The sequence below is a fragment of the Cervus canadensis genome, chromosome 6 (assembly GCF_019320065.1).
Source record: "Cervus canadensis isolate Bull #8, Minnesota chromosome 6, ASM1932006v1, whole genome shotgun sequence".
Taxonomy (NCBI): domain Eukaryota; kingdom Metazoa; phylum Chordata; class Mammalia; order Artiodactyla; family Cervidae; genus Cervus; species Cervus canadensis.
Genome location: NC_057391.1, coordinates 9,310,622 through 9,336,399, shown reverse-complemented (window position 1 = coordinate 9,336,399; position 25,778 = coordinate 9,310,622). Strand labels below are relative to the sequence as shown.

The window sequence follows — 25,778 nt, the reverse complement described above, 5'->3', positions numbered from 1 at the left end:
CATTTTAGGTCTGCATTGGCTTGGCTCCCTTACTCAAAGGCACTCTGCTACAGTGTAAGTATCAGGACATAAACTACAGACAGCTCACTCAGTGAGTTTACACTGACTCTGAGTAATGCAGGGATCTTTATTTCTTGGCAGGAGGCTGAATGCCTTAGTTTTGTGAACTGTCTGTCCTGGTTCCACTCTCCTTATACCAAGAATCCAAGCTAAAGCCATCTTTCCTGGCAGCCTTAGACTAACAAGTCCTTCCTGATTTGGCATCCTGCCTTTAGAATCTTATCCTTAAAAGGGAGAGTTTAGACTCTTGATCTCTAAGGTTTCTCTGGCTTTGATTCCATAAAAATATCTTGACCAGTGAGAAATGTTGAACAAACCTCCCTTTTAATGAACAAAATTTCTGGAAATAAAATCAATGTACTTGGTGGAGGAATGACTTTAAAAAAAATTTTTTTTCAAAATATGAGATATGCCACTAGGAGGCAGTGTTGACACAGTTTCATTCCAGTGTAGCGTCAGTGTATTTCCTTTGAGGCAAATATTTTTAAAATCAAAGGGTATTAAGAATAATTAATACTCAGGGGTTACAATGTTTTGTGGGGCAGTAAAAGTTCTGAATAGAATATTAAAGGGGCATGCATCTTACACAGTAGTATTCAATTGGCAAAGTTTCTTCATATTTTTCTGTACAATGTTATGGAAAATCCTGAATGAACTTTTTGGCCAACCCAATATAATAGTAGATTGAATAGAAGTATCTATCATCTATGAATGAAAGTATTAAATACTGAACTGATTTGAGAATGATAGAAATTTGGTTAAAAAAAAAAAGGAGGGGGGAAGGACATTCACTCTTTTATTTCTCCTCAGCCACATGCACCTTTGGTTCTATTTCTGTGCATTGGAGGATAAGAGGTGGATTTCTAACTCTCTCAGTAAGAAAATTCTGGAAATTTCTTTTCCCTTTAAATACTGCTGCCTTCTCCTTTAAAACTTAAGCGTACTTGTGTCTTTTTAAATAGAAACTGGGATATAGAAATTTCGTATAAGACTTAGCAAATTATAGAACACAACTAAGAATCAAATACATCCAAGATAGTCTTATTGGTTTTTTTTTAAATAGCTTAAGAAATTAAGGGTTTCAAAGCAGCCACACCAATCCAAGAATGTTTAGAAAGAAGCATGAACTCTTTTCTAACACAATGAGTAGTCATTTATTCCAGTGATCTTACATCTTCAGGTTTGAGTTTTCAGAGTAGGTATTACCAGGAGCACATATAGTTCTCAGTCTAGGAAACCCTGACAGAGTTTGGAAAATCTCTTTTTCTTTATTAGATCTTTTTGTGCTCAGTTGCTTACTCATGTCTGACTCTTTGTGACCTCATGAACTGTAGCCCACCAGGCTCCTCTGTCCATGGGATTTTCCAGGCAAGAATGCTGGAGTGGATTGCCATTTCAAGACCATTGTTCCCTAGCCTTACTGACTGGAGGCATTTAAGTGGATCCAGCCTAGAGCAGAATGGAGAGAGCCTGGTACCAATCCCTTCTTGGCCTCCCCATTGGTCTGAATGCTTCTTAGTGGTGGAAATGGGTCAGAAAAGAGGGAACAACTCTGGAACTCTTGACAGCAGGACTCTGAGCTTTGAATGTTTACTGATCTGGTCTCATAGGACTGATTTTCTAAGGAGAAATATAAAGGAATAGCAAAGTCCCTATAGCTGAAATGTCCCTTAGCAGTGTTTTTTCAGTGTGTGGTTTTCAATTAATGGTCATAAAATCAATTTAAAAGGCCTTAACCAGCATATTTTATTCATGAAATAGGACAGAAAGGAATAGAATTAAAAAATACCAGAATGAATCACATTTTATTTCAATGGTTGTACATGTGCCTTACCGGGTCATTATATAAATTGTGTTTCTTATTAAGGGCCATTTCCAAAAATCTTGAAAGTCACTTTCGTATAGCACTTTGTCTTACTTGTCTGGTTGCTACACCATTAATGACAGCTCACATCTCATCCTCCTTGCCAGCCTGTGAAAATTTTAAAGTAGGACTAATGTCCAAATTATTTTTTCTTGGCCACAGTGATTTCCTTAATACTGTGTACCTGGTGGGTGTTTGGTAAACCTGTTTAAGATTTACTCATTATTCATTTTGCTTCCAAGTTTTAAATACATACTTTTAAAAAATTGTCAGGTGTTATTTATAATTGTTTTGTTTAGTTCCTATCAATCTTGACACATAAGCTGGCATTTGTATAACCATTGCCTTTTAACCATCTTTTCCTTAGTTTTGGAACTGTGGCCCAAGCCTAGAGGAAGTCACTAAAAACGGTTTCCATTGAGGCTACTGTGCAGACTTGAACTTGTGTTTTTCGAAGAGCTCTCTCAGCTGCTGCTCGGTTGTGGCTTCCTTCTGCTGCATAAGCTCGGCTGTTCCCTTGGTCACTCCCCAGGCGTCCGGCTTTGACATGGAAGGGTTGTACGGCCTGCCTGAGGCTATCCGAAGATTCTCCCAGTATTCCTTCCTGGCCCTGGGTGAACAAAACACACAGAAGCCTGAGGGTCTGTCTCTGGGCTGAGCTAGAACCTCTCTCGAGAGTGTGTCCTCTGAAACACGTCTACCTATTCTTTTTCCTCAGAATCTGTAGGTCGAAAATTACTTTGAATTCCTTCTTTTCATGTGCACATAGGTTCAAAAGCTACGGATTTGGAACAAGGACAGTTTCTAAGTTACGTCGCCTCCCCGTCCTCACTTTCTGGCTCTGCCTCCTGAGCCACCTATGCCCACATTCGCTGCTCTTCCCAAAGCCAGTGCTGCGTCTGCACCCTCAACCCGGAGATCCCGCCTCTGCCTCCTTGCTATTTCCATCGGCTCCTAGTTCTAGGCCTTGCCTGGTCTGGTCTCTTGCAGAAAAGACTTCCTCATAGGTTTCCCTGTCTCCAGCCTACTGAAACTTGCAAATTGAACTTGGTCTCAGACCCTTCAGGCTCCTCACTGCCTTGGGATAAGGTCATCCAGACCTCGTGAGTGTGAACAGAGGTCACCTCCTGTCTGGATGTGTGTCTCCTACCAAATTCTGAATCTGAGGTTCTCAGACTTCTAATGTCTCAGCATACCGTTCTCTTGGCACTCCCACCCAGTGCTTCCCTCTCGGCTGTTCTCCTGCCTGGGAATGTAACTCGTCCTTCAGAACTCAGCTCAGATGCTAGCTCTGTGGGAAATCCTTCACCAGCTCTCCCGCTTTCCCCCCTGTTGGCCGTTAGTGCAGACCCCCAGCACCTGTGTACATCTTCATCCTTAACTGACTATGTCAGGTGAACTTGGCTGTTTATCTCTCTGCCTACTAGACTTGGAGACAGGCCTGTGCCTTGTCCAGGTTGCTCCTTCGGCATCTATAACAGTGTCTGACACAGTTTTGTTGAACTAATGTTGGTCAAAGAGACTGAAACTGCTGCCTCTGCTTGGGGGACAGTTTCTACCCACTTCCTTCTTCTGTGGAAATCTACCTAGCCCTTCAAAATCTAGCCCCAAAGTCCCTTCTTCTACATCATCTACTAGGTAGAGATAGTTATTCTCTTCACTTCATTGTTACTTTTTTTTATCCATGCCTCTACTATATATACATCAGCTTTCTTCTCCATTTCCCCCAGTAGACTGTGAGAGGCTCTAAGCCAGGGACTGCAGCCTTTCATTTCTATATTCCTAGTACCCTGCACATTGCCTGATGTGAAAATCTATTTGTTTATTGTTCCTCATCCCCCATGGAATGTAAGCTCTGAGAGCAAAGACCTTTTTTAATCTCATTCACCACTGTCTTCCCAGCTCCAAGGATTGTGCTTGGCACAGAATAAGCAATTAATATTTGTACTTGAATCCTAACAACTGATTCACTGTTAGTGTCCACCACATATATGGTGCTTTCCAAGAGTGTGAAATCACATTTTTTTGCAACTTACATTATTTATATTCTATATTCTTAAAGCTTTCTTCAGAAATCACTCCGTAAAGCTAAAGTTACAAATATTTCTGTGAGAGAATTTGAAGAGGCTAAGTGATTCTTTGTCATTACACTGCAAATTGGCGGTACTTTTTGTAATGACTTCACTTGGATATATTCATAATTTGTGTGAGTTTGGTTTGGCAAATACAGTTTAAGGTTCTTACCTGGCTCTAATCCAGGGTTTGGTGTGCATGTCCAAACCACTTCCCCAGCTGCCATGTTTTTCTGAAGCCGGTGGCAAAAATCCCCTCTCCGGGGCCAGCTCCTCTGCAATTGCCCTGATGTGGTAGGGTTCAAATCCACAGCACCCGCCTATGTACCTGACCCCCAGGTTGTAGGCCTCTCTGGCGTACTTTTGAATATCCCATCTGGTTGCAACTCTGGGTTCCAGTCCTGTAGTAAATGATGCTCTGCTTCAGTAAAAATATTCAAAATAAATAGCTACAATAAATGTTATTTTCAGTAAATGAATTAGATAAGATCTTATATTTCTGAAAAGATTTCAGTTCCTAACTTTTAAAAATGATTCGCTACCTTGCATTGACAGGCCCAGTTTAAACAGCTGTGACAGTAGGACTGCAAGATGGCTCCCAATGATCTCTGCCCTCTGATGGTCTCACCCCTGTGGGATCCTTCCTGCATTGTATCAGGCTGGTCTGTGAGACCGATAAAGTATGGTGGAAGGGATGGCTTGTGACTTCTGAGGCTAGATCATTAGAAACATTAGGCTTTCTGCCTTGTTCTCTCTTGGATCACTCATCCCAGGGGAAGCCAGTGGCCACACTGTGAGATGCTCAAGTATCACAGTGGAAAAGCCCATGAGCCAAGAAGCTGAGCGGTCCAGTCAACAGATAGCAAAAAACTTACCCCAACTCCCAACAGCTAACTAAGAAAGCTTGAAAGAGCTCCCATCAGGCCTTCAGATGACTATAACCCTTGCAAGAGTCTGTAGTGCAGCCTATTAAGAGACTCTGAGTTAAGCACTCCCAAATCCATGACCCACAGCTACTATGAGATAAAAAAATATTAGCTGTTTAAAGACACTAAATTTTGCAATAATCTCTTCTACACCAATAAAACCACAAATGCCTCGCCATTCTTCCTCTGTGGTTCTTCTAGACTGATGATTTTACAGAGTCCCTCTAGAATATGAGATAAGGACCCTAGAATGAAATAGTAGGTTGGCCAGGCCAGGCTCACCTCTGGCTTGATTCTCCAGGTAGACGCACGCCCACTTCCCATTCAAGCTTTATCCCTCTTAGACTGCAAGGGTTCCCCCCACATTATCTGCTTTGATCTCTTCATTCAAATCTGTTACACAGTAACCCAGTGATGGCACCTTCCCTCTGCTCCCCCCCACAACTCAGATATAGCTAGAGTATTCAAGCAGCATTCAAAATAAGAGAAAAGTATATTGGTGATAACTTGGTCTAACCTTATTTATCTGATGAGAAAATTCAGATCTGGATGAACTAAGGAACTTTGCTAAGGTTCTGCCATTTAGCAACAGAGCTAGAACCAGAAGCAGAGTCTTCACTGATCCTGCTTAGGAGGGCATTCTTTTTACCAAACTCCATGTGTGATGAATTGGTTGTCTACCTAGGTGTTGACTCACCTTTGATTTTACCTTTAGATCAGATTTACCTTTTTTGCTTGCTGGTCCTGTGTTTCCTAATGTCTAATTTAAAAGTTTGGGAGAGCAGTAGGGCCAAGAGTTGAGGAGATATGCTGCCATCGTTTTACCATGATAAAGCTCTATGGCCAGAGGTTTATTTGGAATTTGTCAAACATGAAGACCCTGAGATGATGTATAAAATGGCTTTCTTACCAAAGGGGAATTCTGGCAGGTCAATAAATCCCTGCTTGCCGCAGTCGGGAGTGTGGTAGGCCAAGGGCTGACTCATCAAGTGGGCTTTCAGTCCCGCAGCCTCCAAGCCTTCTTTCATGAGCTTCACTGTTTGTAAGCTAATTGTGGGGTCAAAATGGCAGTTCACCCCCACAATGGAAGCTCCTGCAAGTGGAAGAACAGTTTAGTTTTAGAGATTCACCAGATACCAGGAGGCCAACTCTGAGTCAGGGAGCTTTAATTTGGCATAGTGAATTAGGATAGCATTTGGTCCCTGCAAACTTATCTTACCCTTGGGCAAGAATGACTACTAACAGGCAGCAAATGCTTTCTCTGAAAAGTGCTCTGAAGAGTCTGGTACAATTGAAATGTCATTTATAAGCACTTGGCTGTCCATCTTTTTTGGAAAATAAAACCAAACATTATTAGAGGTTTTCTTAACTTCAAATTTTAATAGTCATTTTTTTTCAATCTTTGACATTATATTGAAAAGCATGATAATTTTTCACTACTCCCAGCTGCCCAGTGGCACCTGTGGTGACCATACCACTCATCTGAGGAATAAATCAATGTTCCCTTTCACCAGGCCAATTTAAAGCATTATTGAGTTTCTTGGGCATAAAAGCAGAATGAAATTTAGGAAAAGGTTTTTCTGAAACTTTCATGTAAATGAAATCATACAATATGTGTCCTTTTGTAACTGACTTATTTCACTTAATATAATGTTTTCAAGGTTCATCCCTGTTGAAGCATGTGTCAGAATTTCATTCATTTTTATGGCTAAGTAATGTTCCATTGCATACACACACACACACACACACACACACTGCATTTTGTTTATTCATTCATTGGTTGGATACTTGGGTTGTTTCCACCTTCAAAAAGGACTTTTTTTGGATGAACTCACGGCCTAGGATTTTGCATCTTGGATATACAGTTATCAAGAACAAGGAAAGGAAGGACTCTTTCTGGCTATAATGAGAGTGACACCAACATCTACATTACCAGAGCAGCAGAGCTGATGCTGCACGCTATGATCTCAGTGTTCAGTAGCAGACATCTCAGTAGTCCTCACAGGCCTGGGCCCGCAGTTTGCTCTTCATTCTTGTTCCAGTCAGGCCTCATTCCCCATCATTCCTCTGAGTCAGTTTTTGTTAAGGGCACTGATGACCTCCATCTTGCCAAATCCAGTAGTCCCTTCTCTGTCCTCATCTGCATCAACGTCTCAGCCACTTTCATCCAAGTGGCACTCTCTCCTTCAGCTCCTTCAACACTCCCCCTCTCTTGGCTTCTGAGAACTTCCCTTGTTCTCTAAGTATTGCTCCTACCTGCCTGGCTGCTTTTTTAGAGTGCTATGTGCTAACCCCTCCTCAAGGCTGAACCTTTCAGCCCTGCAGTGTCACAGGATTCCACTGGGCCGTCTTCTCTTCTGCGTCTACACTTCCTTTTCTACCCCGGGCTCTCAATACCATCTACATACACAACTCTCCCAAGCTTCTCTCTCTAACCCTGACCTTTCCATTGGATTCCAGGCTGGTATATTCAACAGCTTACTGAACAGGGTCACTTGGATCTTGACTACTTTCTTTTTTTGGATATTCTGCAGTCAGAGTTTCTCTTTCTTTTCTTGACTTCATTACACTAATGAATTAATCATATGTTGGCTATTTGTTGGATGTCATTTAGGCACAAAGGTCCTTGTAAAGGGTTATGAAGAAATATAAATATACGACACCAAAGATTTTCTAATTTAGCACAGGGTTTCCAAAGGTTTGCTCTATGAAAATAAGGTTCTATGAACAATTACATTAGGAGTAGTCTTTTTCCCCCCCCCCCAACTGTAGCCCCTTCCTGGAGACTGCAAATATATATGAATATGTCAAAGGCTCTGAGAAGTTCTGCAGTCAAGAGACTGCTTCACTTGGTTTAAAACTGAATTTTCTACCTCTGTGTAACTGCAGAACCCTATTAAGAGTCTCACAGGTTAGAAAATGTCTTTTTGAGATAAAAGAAAAAAAAGAAAATGTCATCTGAGGATACTACAAATGTGTGGTAAAAATAGAAAGTGTTAAAGCTGCTGAGAGGAGGAAGTGATCACTTGGGGTAGGAGTGACTATGTAAGGACATACGAAAGTTGGACTAACAACACCGGAAGATGGACTTGATTGTGAGATGGATACTAAGAGCCTGTATGTGCTGGGTGGTATGCTGGGCACAGGGTACTCAGTGTTGAGTCAAGCGGACATAAGTCTCTGCCCTCTGGGATTTTACAGTCTAGTGAGAGACCCAGACATTTAAGACATAAACAAATGAGATATCTGGGTAAGTTCTAAGTTCTATAAAGGATATAAACAGGGTACAGTGACGGCAAGCACTGTGGCCACTAACTCCGAATAGACAGGCGAGGAAAGGATGAGACACAGGCCAAGAATCCCTGCCAGCTAACAACTGGGAGGATGAGGGCCTCCTCTGATCTTTTTGAAACATGTTAACTTGGTTTCTCCCCCCATTTTTTTTTTTTAAATTTTAATTTTTGGCTGTACTGGGTCTTCATTGCTGCATGTTGGCTCTCTCTAGTTGTGGCAAGGAGGGGCTACTCTTTGTTTCCAGCTTCTCATTTCAGGGGTGGCTCAGACGGTAAAGAATCTGCTGCCTACAATGCAGGTTCCATCCCTGGGTTGGAAAGGTGCCCTGGAGATGGAATGGAACCCACTCCAGTATTTTTGCCTGGAGAATCCCACGGACAGACGGGCCTGGAGGGCTGCAGTCCACGGGGTCTCAAAGAGTTGGACATGATTGAGCAACTAAGACTTTCCCATTGCTTGCTGCAAAGCACAGGCTCTAGGTGCATGGGCTTCAGCAGCTGCGGCACGTGGGCTCGGTCGTTGCTGTTTGCAAGCTCTAGGGTGCAGGCTCTGTAGTTATGGCTCATGGGCTTAGTTGCTCTGCAGCATGTGGGATCTTCCTAGGACGGGGATCAAACTGGTGCCCCTTGCATTGTGAGGTGGATTCTTAACCACCAGACCACCAGGGATGCACTCTCCTCATTTTTTGTATTTATAATCGGAAATTCAGGTTCTACAATGTCAACCTAAACCTAAATAATTGTAATTATTAGTGACAAATATGAAATAACTTTCATGACATATCAAGAGAAAGATGAGAAATTAAATTAAATTTTGATTGGTCAGATAAGACTAGCCTATCAAAATCTCTGCTTCACAGAGTGAGTCAGACTCTTCCATAGACACTGTGCTATTCGTCAGGTTTAAAATGAGGCAGCTTTGAAAACAGTCTGTGAATTTTCCCTAACTGAAATGAAACCCAATATTAGGGATGGAAATTATAGAAAAAGATAAATTGAATACTCAATATTTCATATCAAAGGATTTTAAATTTTATGATACTAATTACAAAAAGTTAAGCATACCAGTAATTTATGGAAAATGGAAAAACTTTGGCAAAGGGGGCAACCATCTTGAAAGATATTAATATCTAAAGACCTCAACTTGAGATAAATTTAAAATAAAACATAATTTGTCCTAATACTCTTTATGATCTACCAAAATTCTTCTCATTTCTAGGTATTAAACCTTCAGTGTAGATCTAGTTGCCCCTTTCAAAAGGCTGATGGGTGTACATTTTTTTGTTTTTTTACACTTTTTCTCTTTGAGACGCAATAATGTATCAGCATTCTTAAGAAAGTAAATGAATGATTTTCCTGTAACAAAAGTAGTATATAGTGATTCATAGATGGACCTGTGTTTGTATGTCGTTTAAAAGACACACTAGTTGCAAGCCAATCAAAATCTATCATCACCTGCTTTAACCAGGCGCACCGCACACTCGCCGGGGGTCACGCTGTGCAAGTCTCCCTCTGGGCCGATGCACAGAGTTGCCGCCACTGGTTTCCCTGATGCTTTTAAGGCTTCAACTGCCCATACAGCCTCTTCAACGTGTTCAAAATACTGAAATAAGTTAAAGTCAAAGTACTTTTAATTTTGTTTCTCCCCAAATAATTTGAAAACTTATCCTATTGCATATAACCTAATTATCCCCAGATGAGTGTTTCTTAATCTCTGAGTTGTGATTCATTAGCATTTAAAAAACAGAATAGAATGGTGATTTCTGTGAATTGCATTCCAAAGGTTTGAAGAATGCTATATTACATCAACTGAATCACATTTAGTTGAAGCCCTAAATTGGAAGAAGTTTTCGAAAATAAATATTACTGGTACTAATCGTGACTGGTACCTAACTCCAAATGGTCCTCGTGAGAGTAAAGGCATGTACTAAGTGTACTCGTCTCACTTTTGATAGTATCTATTTACCTCTGCGATCAAGAAGTCCACGTTCTTCCTCATGAAGACCTCTAACTGTTGCTGAAAGACTTTTTTGACTTCAGTTTCACTCTTGCAGCTAAGGTACGAAGGTGTCTGGCTCACGCCCCCTGCTACCAAAGCATCTCCTTCATCAGCCACTTGCCGCGCAATGTCACAAGCGGCTTCATTGACTTTCTGCCCCTAAAAAGGGTGAATATATGGTATGGTTACATTAGCATGTGAAATTGAAGCAAAATTGTTATTCAAATGTCTACATCTCAGTTGTATGTTACAACAGTGATTTTATTTCAGAAAATGAGAGTGATGAAATAGTTCAGTGTTTACGGAGTTTAACAATTTGTAGTAACAACACTACCAACAACAGTGACGAAAAAAATAAATCTTACGATGGTATTTAGGGATATTACATTATACCAAAGATCTGTGAGAGGGTAAAAGTCTTTCTGTAAAAGAATCTGGTATCTTCTGGAACTTCTCTGGTGGTCTAGTGGTTGACTCCGCACTTCCACTGCAGGGGGCATGAGTTCAACTCCTGATCAAGAACTAAAATCCCACATGCTGCAACGTGTGGCCAAAATAAGCAAATATATAAAAGGATCAGATATCTTCCAATGCTTAAACTGCAGTTAGAAGAATACCTAGCAAATAGTGGTGGTGATGATGATTTGCTTTTTTAATTAATAAAAATAAATGAATTAAAATGACTACAGAATTCATGACTTTTTGTCATTATATATTTTATCAATTAACAGATAAATGTATCACAAGTAAGGTCTTTTTGAAGTATTTAAACCTTAAAAACTGACTCTTGTCCTCAAAATATCACACAGATGCATGGAATTTTAGAATTACTTTTTCATTTTAGAGATGAAGAAGTTGTTGATTTGACGGGATAGGTAAATGGTTTGCCCAACATCACACAGTTAACTGTAGCTCAGCTAGGAATATTCTAGATTTGCTGACTCCTGCCATATATGATATTTCTCCTATACTGTCACATTAAAAAACTGTAAAGATCAAAGAGTTTGTAAGGATACTCACTCAACAACTTAGTCAAAAGACTTGGAAAATCATTAATAGTTAAATACTTCTTTGATCTGCTTCATTAAATGCCTTTCTGTTAATTTGGGGGACTCTAGCTAAGACCTAAGAATATTATTCACACATATCTCGTTTCTTTTTAAAACAAAACGAAACTCTAACAAGGCTCAACATTTTTTTCTACAGGAGCCTTGTTGATGACACAGGTGCCTAAGACACAGTATGGTGTTACTCACAGATATTTTCTCTGCAACATAGTTTCCCCTGTTCTCCAGCTTGTCTTCACTGGCGTAGAAGGTGAAGGTCTGCATGACATTGGAGCCAGCTCTGAGGAACTCTCGATGAAGTTGGCGAACTGGGAGATTGAAAGATATTCTTTGCTATCAGTTTATCAGCCTGTGATTCTTTCAGAAGGCTCTTAGATAAACAAACATGTAAATATGCGCTTAAATTCCTGGTTGTCTGGCATTTGCTCATCCTGGGGGACAATGAGGGGTAGATATGGAGTCTCTTGCTGGGAGCAAGAGATTATCTCTATCAGCTATGTGGGGTGAAGGGAAGAGGGAGGTCCCACAGAGGAGGAATCATCTCAGCGATTTTGCTAGGCAGCGATTTTGCTAGGGAAGGGCATTCCCTAGAGAGGGAACAGCCCAAGCGAAGATAAGGAAGCAGGAACAGCCTTGGCATTTGGGGGAATGACAAGCAGCCTGGATGGCTGGGGCTGAGGATACGCTGGAGAAGTCGTGGGAGACAGACTTGGAGAGGTGGGCTGCCAGACAGAGTGCAAATGACCTTGCACATCATCCCAGGGAGTCTAGGCTCCAGACCATAGATATTGGGGAAACATCAACAGTTTTAAAGCAATTGATTAATATGATTAGTTCATTTTTTTTGAAAAATAATTCTGATAGCAGAGTTGGAGTAAGGTTACCAAGCTAGGTCCACAGATGAATACCATGTGGAAAAGCTTTCATGGCTGCAGGAAATATAGTGGGAAGTTTTTGTTTTCCATTTAATCAAATGTATGCAATTTAAAGAGTTATCCATTATCCTTTGCTCTAAAGTAGTGGTCCTAAACTCTGATTGCCCATTACATAACCCTGCAAGCTTTATGAATGTTAGGGTCAAATCCATGTATATTCTAATTTAATTGGTTCAGGGTAGGGCACAGGCAATTTTTTGGAAAGGTTTCCCAACTGATTCTTACTTTTGGTTTTGTTGAGCATCACCATTCCAAGAGAGCAGAGGGATGTTCCTTTTATAAAACAATAGTGAGACTCGGTGTTTTGTTTTTGTCAAGAGAAACAACTGGGCAGAGTAAGAAGTCAGCAGTTGTATTTTGAACACTAAAATTTATTTCTAAATTTCAGAGGCCTGTAAAATCCACAGGTTTGGGTGCAACCACATTAGAGTCTAAAAAATTACTAGGACACTGGTGTTCTTAGTCCTTCAGGGGCTAAGACTGGAGATTAGTCTGGTGGCTTTGCAGCCTAGATGCCTAGTGGAATACCAAGAACATAGGAAGCATTTTTGTTTGTGTTTGTTTATAAATGGACTTAAAGGTGAGGCCAAAAAAACACACACAAAAAACTGTAATGTATGTCAGAAAATGGATTCCTGAGTTTGAAGCCAAATCTTTGCTTTTAAAATCGTGGAAACTTTAGTTCTCAGTGGGAACTTGAAAACATTCATAAATTAGGGCGTTTCAAAGTTGTTTTAATTCGTAACAGAACCAACTGAAAACCCTTACGTAGAATAATCGGGAAAACACAGCGCTGTGGCAGGAGTAGGGGAGAAGGGACTACAGGCTTGGTTCCTGTTCTCCGTGACAGAATGGCTTATAACAAGTCCACCCTGGTGGTCCTTCGACGGATTTCCAGAGACTGTACAACACAAAACGAAAACCCTGGGGTAGTGTGCAAATTGTTTGCATGTACAAACATGTTATGATTCTCAGAGGGCCTATAAGTTTTATCAGATTTTTCCAGAGGGCAGTGATTCAAAAAGGTGAAGGCAACTTTCACTTTTAATCGCTTTGATTATTCCTTCATGCTTCTTAAAAAAGGAGAGCTTCTCCAAGTGTGACCTTACTAGGTTCACCTGGGAACAAATATTCAGATTCCTCAAACCCTTCCAGACCCAAATTCATTTCCCAATACAATGCTAATTCCACACAGTGCAAGAGCCACAGCTTTTGGCATAAACTTTAGTAGGAGAATTAGTCTGGTGATTTCTGCATATCCTTTCAATATCTATTTTCTGTTTCCTGTCATCATAAAACTCTTGAGCCTTCATCCTCTAACCAGTAACATAGGATGTGACTGGTTCCTACAACAATGATACAACCTATACTAATTATATTCATTCTATAGCTTTAAACTCTCCATTATACTAGTCTCATTTTAGCATCATAGTAGCTAAATATTACCAAGTATGTATTATACTTGACATACAATGTAATATACAATATTATATAAGTATATATGTGTGTATATATGTATATGCATATATACATGATCATATATGTATATGATCCAGATATATATGTATAGAGCGTGGCTATTACCTTGTAAATTTTCCTGAGAAAGGCGAGTCTTTGGAATTCCACAACTAACTCTAAAAAGTCAAAAAAATTTTGCACTATTTCTTCACTGGGATAATAAATTTGTAGCAAAATTACTTGGGAGCAAAGTGACTTGAACTAATGTGAGGATATTTATAATTGTATTCCATTTAGAGTGAGTAGTCATATATATTGATGCAAAAAGGAGTATTAATGTGTTTGATGGGGGCTGGGGGAGCACTTTAGACCCTAAAGAGAATGTTACACAGTATGTAGCATATCTAATGTATTAACTTTCTAAAATTTCCTCAAATTCTGGATTCTAAGACACATTTGGCCCCAACAGGGCTTGGATAAGAGATGGTAGATCTGTAGCGTAACTTTCCTTTCCTCACTGCTTACAGCCCCCAAAAGTTAAGCCCAGGCACCAATCCTACAAAAATGTTTTGGGTGCTGTTCAGTTTGCAGGGAAACTTATCAGAATCGATATGAATTCCAGCTATCACCCAGTCAAAATTAGAAAAGCGCCTGCAGAAAACAAACTCATTTGCATAAAACAGCATGACACTGACCATTCTCTCATTTGAGCACGAGTGTGCGTGCGTGCTGAGTCCCCTCCGTCGTGTCTGATTCTTTGCAACCCCGTGGGCTGTAGCCCACCAGGCTCCTCTGTCCTGTGGGCTTCTCCGGGCAAGAATATTGGAGTGGGTTGTCATGCCCTCCTCCAGGGGATCTTCCCAACCCAGGGATCAAACCCATGTCTCTTATGTCTCCTGCATTGGCAGACGGGTTCTTTACCACTGGCGCCACCTGGTTTTAAATACCTTTCACCCCTCCCCTCCTTGAACAGGTTAAATACATCTGAGGTCCTATGAAATGTTTCTATGAAGATGCATTACAAGCAGGAGATCTGTCTTGTCTGATGCATCCTGGAGTTGCACTGGGGTTGACAGAGTTTGAACTAGGCACTGGCAGACCTGAATATATGGGATGTCAATCTGTAGCAGAACGGATTAAATCTAATAACTCAGAATTATGGAGTTTTCATTAATTCTTGAAAAAGCAGGCAGCTCCCAGAAGAAAAAGTAGAGCAAATGCTCAGTACATTTAAATAAGTTTAAAATATTCAAGACACAAATGGCTAAGAGATCAAACGTGCTGTTTCTGCATTAATAAAATCAAAGGAAATCAGAGCAATTTCTCTTGAACTCCTCTAATGTGTAACTTTAAAAAAGAAAATGTGACTTACAGAATTGAAACTTGCAGTTGAAACAAGAGTCTTATTTTGTTTTCAAGGCAGAGTTTGGGCAAAGGTAGTTTATTGTTAATGTCAGTTTGGCCCAAGAAATATTTCATTCTGAGTTTACCCCAGCACTCAAACCTTAAGAAATATAACATGGATATATTAGAAATCCTCCGTCTGAGGTCTTAATTATCCCACTGTGTTCCTTACATCCCTTTAATGCAGTGCTTCTGAAAGTGAGGTTCACCTTGCCATTATTTGGGGTCAGGTATTATAAATATGCAGGTTCCTGGACCCCCTCAAAACCTAATGAAACCAAATTTCTGTAAATGAGGGCTAGGAATCTATAATTTTTAACAAACTCCACTGGTGAATCTAAAATTTGAGATCTACTATTGGTTTAGCTTCCCAAGCCTCCTTATTTCACTTTTTTTTAATGGTAGAGCACACAGTATCATTTCTACTTTTATTTGGACATATAAAAGTTGTGTACATTTGCTAGATTTCATAGTGTGACTATAGCTCTTTTACTTTTGACACTTTTTAGGGACTGTGTGAATTGAACACATTTCTGTGCTTCTCTAGCAGAAATAGATGAGTACAACCGAGAAACAGACTGTTAAATCGCTAAGTCGTGTCTGACTCTCTCCGACCCCACAGAGCACAGCAAGGCAGGCCTCCCTGTCCTTCACACTCTCCCAGAGTTTGCCCAAACTCATGTCCATTGCATCAGTGACAGCACTCAACCATTTCCAAGAAGTAGATTAATACAGCCAAAAATATTAACAAGATAAGAAACAACTCAGTCAAGTGAATAATAACAATAGTTAATACTTGTGTTTAACATGCATCAGACACTATTTTAAATACTGCACATATAGTTTATTTAATCCTCATAACAAATTTATGAGGTAGATGTCAGTATTATCTCAGTTTATACACAGGGAAGCTATGTAATTTCCCCGAGGCCATACAACCTAGTGGCTGTGTCAGGATTTGATCCAGTTAGTCTGGGTCTAGAGTCTACTGGATCTGAAAGCTGTACTCTCTCTGATTAGGTTCTTCATTAGTTTCCATCCTTCATTTCTGAGTTCACGGAAACATGCTCTCCTTTACCATAAAAAAGCAACTGTTTATTATCGTATACAATATTCACAAGAACTCTGGCCTCCTCTGAAAGATTCAGATTCTTTCCAAGTGTTGATTGTTGAGACCCTCCTTAGGAAGTGCCTTAGGCCAAAGCGGGAGGGGAGATCAAGCTTGTATGTAGGGCTTGGTCTATTCACAGGGGGAGAACACAAACTAGCCCGCTTGCCTCAATCTGGGGCAACTCTGAGGGGCCTGTCCAACTCTGAAGCTCCCTGAGGGGTTGGCTGGAACCTCTGTTGCAACTCCTCACAGTTGAGCTCTTTCTGCTGCTCAATCCTGCTTCCCTTGCTCCCTTAGAGATACTGTTTCTTGAAAATACTTCCTAGTAGAACTCTTTAGCACAAATCTCCACTTCATAATATGTTTCCTGACTGGTCTGACCCGCAAGAGCTAAAGCCACAACCAGCCACAGGAAATTACTCTTCAAGCATTGTTCTGGAGTCAGATCCCATTCTGGCCAGCTGGAACACCCACCCATTCAGAGTTCTCAACCAGGAAAGTACTCTATTGCCAAAAGTTAAGATCTGATTAGGAAGAAATGGGACTTGAGGCCTGGAATAAAGACATAGTTGGATTAACCCATCAACCTTGAAAACCCCACATCCCCCTGAACTCTCTGGGCCTGTAGAAGTGGCCCATTTCCTCCCCTTTTAAAGATTAATCCTTCTCTATTGCTTAAGGATGGTACAGAGGCCCTGAAAGACAACATTTATTCCTTTCAGGCTGCATGCTACCTCCCTTCCTAGCCAAAAAGATTTGTAATCAAGAAAATAAAGTGAGAATAAGGTTTGTGGATACAGATGCAGCATAGGTAGATGGCTGAATTTAAATAGGATGGAGCTAGTATACAATGAATTTAACTAGTTGGCAAATACAGACTGGAAGAGGGCTTATCTGCAAGATGGTGACTGACGCTATATCATGGAACTTAAAGTGGGTTAAGGAAGGAAGGTGGACTTATGGGAAGAATGGGTAAAAGTCACTAAAATGAGAGATGAAGGACAGAGTTGTGATGAGATTGAAGAATAGGAGTACTACGAAGAATGAGCAGAAACGATAGGAGGGGGCGTGGTCAGAGAATGTGGTACTTGTCCCTGAGATTTCAGAGGTGGGCAGCTGTTGATGATGGCAAGGCGTAGGAGTGGGTTGCTGAGGTGGGGATGGAGGAGAGTTTTGTTGGAGATGAGGAGGAAGTCAGGGTACTAATAGGAAGAGTGCTGGATGATTCACATGTATGGATGTTGGAGTCACCTAGAGTGTTGGAGGAGGTAGGTAGGGGCAGAGGAGAAGGAAGTGAGCCAGGTTCTAGACTCATCTAGAGCAGGGAGCAAGAGGTAGACACAGGTGACAGAAATAAGGAGGGGCCATTCGTATTTACCCAACAGGTGAATCTATATTTGTACACGGCACACTGCCCGGCAGGCAGTAATAAATACTTGGAGACCGTAGCATGGAGGCATCTGTCTGATGGCATGCTCCTAGATGTGGGTCAACACAGTGGTCTTTTATGAGAGCGTAAAATAGAGCAGTGCACCAACCTGCTTCTGGGTGTTCCACGGCGGCTTCTGGGGTCCAGGGCCCTGCCTTCACGTAGCCCCTCTTCTCCAGCGCGAAGACAAACCCTCCATCTCCGATGATGACCTCTCCAGAGTTCAGCCGTTCCAGGATGCCCTAATGTTGTGGGGTGGGGGGGGATGGAGAAAATGAAAAATGAATCATTTGAATTTTTAATACAATTTTCTACTCATTTCTACAATAGAACTTTTGCTCTCATGTTGTTGAGAAGTATTATTTCTTTAAATTCTCAGAAAATACATATATATTTTATTCAGAAATTTGTGACTATGAGGCAAACCATCAGAATGCTCATATAATAAAAGCTTGTGTATCCATGTATATGTGCCAGGGATGGGGGTTTTTCAGAACACACTAAATAGTATTTGAAGGATATTGTGGGAGGATGTTATGTTTGAATAAATATCTTCAGAAAGATTAAGTGAAAAGGTTTTGTTGTAAAGCCTCAAATGAATACTTAAGCACACATTCTTAAAACGGTGACTGTTAGTCTTTCTCCTTTTTCTATCAATAAACAAAAGAGAGGATTATGTTTTATAAAGAAGTTGAAGTGGCATATGATGCTACAAAAGCGTTTTGAGACTGAAAAGTCAAAATATATTTGGTGAGGACAGAAGGCAGAAGATACCACCACAAAGATGGCCAAATCAATTAAAGATTAATGTCTTTGGTGCTAAAATTCAGTTTCCATAACAGCAGCTGCATTATGCTGTCCAGAAAGTTGTAAGTATGCATGGCCTGCTCTCTGCAAGTGAGAGAACTGGGAAGAGACCAGTAAATAAAATATTTGTAAACTGATTTCCAGTCCAACTTGCATACCTATTCCATTTATTGTACATGCAATTATTACCCTGGTGTTAAAATAGCAACTTTGAACTTAATATTTTTAAAGTGATTTGTGAATTAGTAATATTCTTGTAGAATCATTTTTTATTTCAAAATATTATAAATTTAAAAATAAAAGGTTACTCTGATTTTGTGTGCGTGTATATGCTAAGTCACTTCAGTCGTGTCTGACTCTGTGATCCTATGGACTGTTGCCTGCCAGGCCCTTCTGTCCATGGGATTCCCCAGGCAAGAATACTGGAGTGGGTTGCCATGCACTCCTCCAGGGCATCTTCCCGACCAGGGATAGAACCTGTGTCTCCTGCAATGCAGGCGGATTCTTTACCACTGAGCCACCAGGGAAACCTCTCTCTGATTTTACAAACGAGGAATTAAAGTCCAGAGTGTCTGAGTAATTTACACAGTCTCCCAGGTCAGCCCCTAGAGGGCTCACTGATTATTTTACCCTCAAATAGTATCTAGATTTGATTTTAAATGGGAGAGAGGAGAGTGGGACAGCCCTGAAAAGATCATGTAAAGTAATAACCTGGAATGTACATACCTACTGTGTTCCATTTATTGCCATTAATGGTTAATAAATGCTGATGTAATGAAGGTTACAAAATCTGAGAGGCAGTCATAAGAATTTGAATGGCATCTTGAGTCCTTACCGCCTTCTGCCCCACCCCATGTGAACTCAACAGCTGGTGCTCAGAGAAAAGAAACATCTGATGTTTCTACTTTAAAGCAGTAAAACAGGAGGATGTGCTATCTGTTCTTCTTTGTTTAAATTGTGAAGTAATCTTACAGTTGCTTCACAGTGTCCTGTTAGTTTCTGCTGCACCGCAAAGTGAATCAGCTATACGTATACAAACATCTGCTCTTTTAGATTTCGTTCCCATTTAGGTCACCACAGATCGCTGAGTCAAGTGTCCCGTGCTAAACAGGAGGCTCTCATTAATTATCTGTTTTATACACGGCAGTGGACACATGTCAGTCCCAATGTCCCAGTTCATCCCACCCCACGCTTCCCTCCTTGGTAACCCTAAGTTTGTCCTCTACATCTATGACTCTATTTCTGCTTTGCCAGTATGTTTACCTGTACCATTTTCCTGGATTCCACATATATGTGTTTTCTATTCTTGGATAGCTTTTCCAGATAGAAAAAATTCAAGTATTGAAGTCCATGAGATAACAACTACAAAGTATAGAATTCATCACATGTAATTTCGAAATCCAAATACCTGCCATGATTACAATGTGTCTAAATGTCACATCTTAGAACTACAGCTTTGATCATTATGACCCAATTAATAAGAAAAATGGATATATTGCTAATCAGTACAGTTGTATAAAAATATGAACAACAGTCACATACATGAGATATGACTGGCTACAAATTTCATTTGGGCGAAATAATTCATACTTGGTTCAGTCACCTAGAAACTCTCACTGAGCTCCTGTGTGTGTTTTCAGACTTTAGTGCCACGGCATCTTCATGTGCAGCGTAGCTAACAATCTGATATTTGGTGGCGAAGTGGCTGGTGGTGATTCAGTTACCAGGCTGTACATTAATTTATTGAATAATTTCATCAGGAAAAACACTTAGATTCTACTGCATTTTAATTTTAAAATTTTATTTATTTTTAATTGGAGGATAATTACTTCACATTGTTGTGTGGGTTTGGATGAACCCAGAGCCTGTTATGCTTTCCTGGTGACTCAGACAGTAAAGAATCTCCCTGCAATGCAGGAGACCCATGTTCCATCCCTGGGTTGGGAAGATCCCCTGGAGGAGGGAATGGCAACCCACTCCAGTATTCTTGCCTGGAGAACCCACAGACAGAGCAGCCTGGAGGGCTACATCCATGGGGTTCACAAAGAGTCAGACTCGACTGAGTGAGCACATGGGAGGCACAGAGCCTCTTATACAGAGTGAAGTAAGTCGGAAAGAAAAAGCAAGCGCTGTTTATTAATACATATGTATGGGATCTAGAAAAATGGTACTGATGAGCCTATCTGCAGGGCAGGAATGGAGATGCACATGTAGAGAATGGACTTGTGCATTTTTAAATAACTTGAACTTCAGACATTTCTGTTCCTTTTTTTGTTTTAAAATGGAATGTGCTATGAGAAATTGCTCAAGACATTGTTTGTGAAAAGGTGTTGCAAAGCAGTGTTTAATATCAGACCGTTTTTGTTTAAAAAGTACATATTTGCTAGACAATAAACTCTCAGAATATGCATCAAAATGCAGCAGACACTGCTGTTAGTGGTGTTCCTAGCTGTTTACAACAAACAAGCTTTGTAACATATTTGAATTTTAACCAGAAGTGTGGACATGGTATTGTCCATATTTTAACAGTGACATAGGCATGGAAACCAGCTTACCAAAGAAACGTTTTTCTTCTCCTTTTATGTCCATCTTGCTAAAGTAATCCTTTAAAATGTTTCATTTCGTGAGTTTGAGTTTGGGGAGTGGATTAGAATTTATGGCAATGCAAATGGGCCAAAGCAAAAATATTTTTAAAATCTTTATGGGAATCATCCTTTCCAGCCATATATTATTTTAGTAGATATAGGGATTGGGAAAAATTCTCTCTCTAATTGAACAGGTGACAGCCTATAAGCAATGGCCATCTCAACATCTTAAATCCTTGGACTTCATGGCATTAAAATTTTTTAATTGCATTTTTTTTCCCTTATGTGGAGGTATTTTTGAGGTGGGATCATCCCTTTAGAAACTAGGTACAACCCATTTCTAGAAGGCTGCTGCTGCTGCTGCTAAGTCGCTTCAGTTGTGTCCGACTCTGTGCAACCCCATAGATGGCAGCCCACCAGGCTCCCCCTTCCCTGGGATTCTCCAGAGGGATGACTGGCAATGAATTTGTCCTCACGGGTATAGTTGGCCAGCACTGTCTCCTTCCTTGCCATTCCCTGGCCTCTGCCAGGCATGGGGCCTGGTGCTTTGACACCCAAGGGGCAAGGATACTCCCTGCCTCCGTCCTTCTCATCCTGCTTCCAGCTGTAACCTTGTTATCAGTCCATCCACCCATCCATCCACCCCTTCCCTCCCCGACTCCCCGGCCTCCCACCCCCACCCCAACCCCGCAACACCCAACTAGAAGAAGGCCTGCAGTCTGGACGGAAACACTAGTCCCAAGGGAACAGTGGGCTTCTTACTGGATTTTTATTTTAAAAACTCAGCAGTCCTTTCTCAATATCTTAGAGCCATTGTGCTTAATTTTTCTTAAACAGTCTTTTCGAGGCCTGCACGGTACACTGTTCTGTGATTTCCGAATCCAAACTGCCTGTGAAAACTTACCATTATCTAGCCAATGCCAGAGCCTTAGGACTGGTGAGAACCTTGCAGGGTCGGGTCCCCAAGACGAAACGGTTGGAGCCTAGGCTCGCGCCTTCTCTCGCTAGGAGCGCCGAGGGGTGCGCGCAGACCTGGAGGAACCCAGGGCGCGCAGCAGGCGACTCCAAGTCCCACCTCCCACCGCCAGAGGGGAGGGAAGTCGCACCTGTGGGTCTAGGAGCCGCATCTGGGGAGTGCTCTGGTCTTGGGGTGCAGGACTCAGAGCTTTAGGGGTGCTCTGGAGTTGGGGGTCACATAGCTCTAGAGGGCGCTGTGGTCAGGGGACAGGGGTCGGGGCTCAGAGGCGCCTTGGTGTTCTGGAAGCAGCAGTTCTGGGGGCCCTGGGCTCTCTCCAGGCTGGGGGGTGGGGCGGGGCTGGGGGGCTTCTGCTCTCTCCAGACTGGGGTGCGGGGCTGGCCGATCTAAACCCTGAGCACCCTTGGGTCCCCCGCACACTCACCTTCTTGGCATTTTTGCCGCCAGCCGGTGCCATTTTCCTGGTGTCCCAGACCGCACCTAACACGGTGGATGGATGAGGAGAGTGCTTCCCCCTGCGAAGCCAGGAGCCGCGGCCGGGTTCTTTATACCCGCTGCTCCGGGTGTGGGTTTCCCCAGCCTCTGTGCGGTCCAACAAGGGCCTTGGGCGGGGAACACGCCCACCAGCCCTTTATCCTTGCCTGTCGCTGCTTGGGAACCTGTATTAGGAGTTGGTGATCGAAATTATTCTCCCAAATGGGTGAACTTATCCGGAAGAAAATTAGAAAAATATAAATAATGAGGTTGCCCCGCGCTCAGGTTTCAGACCTAATCTGAGCCCGACCCTTCTTTTCCTCTCGCAGGTCCTCGAACTCAGTTGATTTCTCCCTTGCCTGGGATCATGCCCCATTAGTCATGCACCTTCAGTCGCTAGGCCAGACCCCCAAGAATTCCATCCAATGCCCAAATATTTGTCAAAGGCCAAGGATACAAGATTATTGAATGGGGATTATTGAATGACTATAAAATGTGACCTCCAGTGTGATACACACCCAGTGGTTATGTATCTGAACAAAATATGACATTTACTGAAGGGTCCGTTACTAACCCTGCATTAGTGTGTGTGTGTGTGTGTGTGTGTGTGTTCAAAATGAACTTTGCCCTTGTATCCAAACATGCCTTACAGTTTCTAATGATATCTTTGCAATATTTGACAAGGACAAACACTTGATGTTTATATATGATAGTGGAAATGTACTTTATAGACTTAAAAATTCAGTGTGAAAACTGTTTAAAAATGAACAGCATTAGAGAAACTGGAGGAAAACAGAAATGTTAACAGTAGTTATCTTTTGATGGTAGAGTTAGGTCTTGCTTTTATTTCATTCATTATGCTTTACTGTATTTGCCAAAATTTCTTTACAATGGGAACATACTCACTTTAAAATAATGAAAACATTACTTTAAAAAGTGTATAACATGACAATAAATAGCATAAAGAACAACTAAGAAGTCTGAAATAGAGTTCAGAAACTTTTACCTAAATACATAAAAGGTTTGTATGTGGAACAACACCTCTATTTGAACAAATGCAAAGAGGGAAATTACTGTAGTAAGTGATGATTTAATACAAATAAAATGATGTACACGAGATAAAACTGAAAAAGCAGAGAAGTCCTTTTGCTTCAGGTAATTGTCAAGTTTAGAATGGAAAAAAATGAATGCATATATTGTAACGCAAATGATCTATTATTTCACTTGTCCAGCAAGAATAAGGCATGAGATATCGTAGGCATTCTTCACAGTCACTAGATTTTCGATCATGGCAGGATTGGACTATATGAGTAGGCAATAGTTCAGTAGTTTAATGCATTAACTACTCATAGTCTCAACCAGAGGATTTCAGATTGAGCCTTGCTAGGGTGGCTTAGACTGTAAAGAATCTGCCTGCAATGCAGGAGACCTGGGTTCGATCCCTGGGTTGTGAAGATCCCCTGGAGAAGAGAATGACTGCCCACTCCAGTACTCTTCCTGGAGAATTCCATGGACAGAGGAGCCTGGCGGAACATAGTCCATGGGGTCACAAAGAGTCAGACACAACTGCGCAACTAACACTTTCACACAGGACTTTAGCAGAGGCCTTAGTGGTAGAGAAGCCACCTGCCAATGCAGGAGAAGTAAGAAATGCAAGTTCCATCCCTAGGTCGGAAAGATCCCCTGGAGAAGGAAATGACAACTCACTGCAGTATTCTTGCCTGGGAAACCCCAGGGACAGAGGAGCCTGGTGGTCTATAGTCCACGGGGCCACAAAGAGTCAGACAGGACTGAAGCAACTTGGCGCAGGGCTTAATAAAGACGTTGTGGTGGCGGGTACCAGGCGCTAGGGGGCGGTATCCGCGCTCGACAGTTAAAAACGGAAAACGGCCATTCTCGATTTCAGTTTGTCCGCCTTCAACAAAATTTAGGAGAGGTTTTAAACTAGCAGCAATTAATTTAAAAATGAATTGAAAAATTTCAGTAGATAATATAGACACCTGGCAAAAATTTAAAAGTCTTTCCCCAGTTGCTGTTCCCAGGTCAAGGTGTCCGTGGAGATAACCGCTATTATCTGTTAACTATTTCTCCAGAATTCTGTGTGTATCTAAGTGTACACATGTATCCACAAATATTTGTATTTAAATGAAGGGAATTTAATTTATTTAGACAACTGTCCACTTTCACCTTTTCTAAAATGACTAATAAGCAGCTGTTGAAATAATTTTGTTTTTCTTCAGTTTCTCGGTTTGTTCTACCTCACCACCCCCCGCCCCCGCCCCGCTGCCACTCCAATTAGATCGATTACAAAAAATTCCTGCGCCAGAAATTCCCATAATAGCTAATCATATCCACAGCTCACTTGGTGCTTACAATGTGCCGGGCACTACATTAAGCCTTTTATACACACAGTGTTATTTACTCCTCACAGTTCTGTGAGGGAGACACCCCCTATTTGTCCTCAAGAAGCATGAAGTCAGGGAGATACAGAAAGGTTATTGGTGTGATCTCTGAAGGCCTTGTGCCCCATTTCCAAAGTACCAAGTGCTGAGGTGGCTGGATGCCACCTGGGGAGTGAGTTCTGTGGTAGCTGTTCTTGGGAGGCTGCCCATGTTCTCTGTTCTCTGCTGGAGCAATGAGATGAAGAAAATCATATAGCACTGAAGTCTTCGGCCTCCTACGAAGACATTTGGGTTTAGTCAAAACGGTAAATATTCATGATGTTTGAAACAGCATGGTACTAGCTGTATGATCCTACGTAAGAATGGATGTTTCTTTGCGACCCCATGAACCACAGCACGCCAGGCCTCCCTGTCCATTACCAACTGTCAGAGGTTACCCAAATTCATGTCCATTGAATCGGTGATGCCATCCAACCATCTCATCCTCTGTCGTCCCCTTCTCCTCCTGCCCTCAATCTTTCCCAACATCAGGGTCTTTTCAAATGAGTCAGCTCTTCGCATCAGGTGGCCAAAGTACTGGAGTTTCAGCTTCAGCATCAGTGCCTCCAATGAACACCCAGGACTGATCTCCTTTAGGATGGACTGGTTGGATCTCCTTGTAGTCCAAGGGACTCTCAAGAGTCTTCTCCAACACCACAGTTCAAAAGCATCAATTCTTCAGCGCTCAGCTTTCTTTATAGTCCAACTCTCACATCCATACATGACTACTGGAAAAACCATAGCCTTGACTAGATGGACCTTTGTTGGCAAAGTAATGTCTCTGCTTTTTAATATGCTATCTAGGTTGGTCATAACTTTCCTTCCAAGGAGTAAGCGTCTTTTAATTTCATGGCTGCAGTCACCATCTGCAGTGATT

General features: G+C 41.6%; 1 protein-coding gene across 1 annotated transcript; it reads right to left on the bottom strand.

Annotated features, from left to right (window-relative positions):
• Nucleotides 1–1,118: 1,118 nt before the first annotated feature.
• BHMT (betaine--homocysteine S-methyltransferase) lies at nt 1,119–22,683 on the bottom strand. Its single transcript, XM_043470746.1, has 8 exons — nt 22,411–22,683; nt 17,728–17,860; nt 11,471–11,589; nt 10,182–10,373; nt 9,671–9,818; nt 5,833–6,015; nt 4,169–4,397; nt 1,119–2,534 (listed from the first exon to the last, which is right to left on the bottom strand). Exons 1-8 carry the CDS (start codon nt 22,441–22,443, stop codon nt 2,348–2,350), a joined length of 1,224 nt encoding a protein of 407 aa, XP_043326681.1. The 5' UTR covers nt 22,444–22,683; the 3' UTR covers nt 1,119–2,347.
• Between the last annotated feature and the right edge of the window lie 3,095 nt (nt 22,684–25,778).

Excerpts from the sequence above, each read along its gene's own strand:
- BHMT (XM_043470746.1), bottom strand. The coding sequence starts at position 22,443 with ATGGCACCGGCTGGCGGCAAAAATGCCAAGAAG. Across the intron at positions 9,819-10,181 it reads TGGACTTCTTGATCGCAGAG|TATTTTGAACACGTTGAAGA; the intron begins GTAAATAGATAC and ends AACTTATTTCAG. Across the intron at positions 2,535-4,168 it reads AAACCCTGGATTAGAGCCAG|GGCCAGGAAGGAATACTGGG; the intron begins GTAAGAACCTTA and ends TTGTTCACCCAG.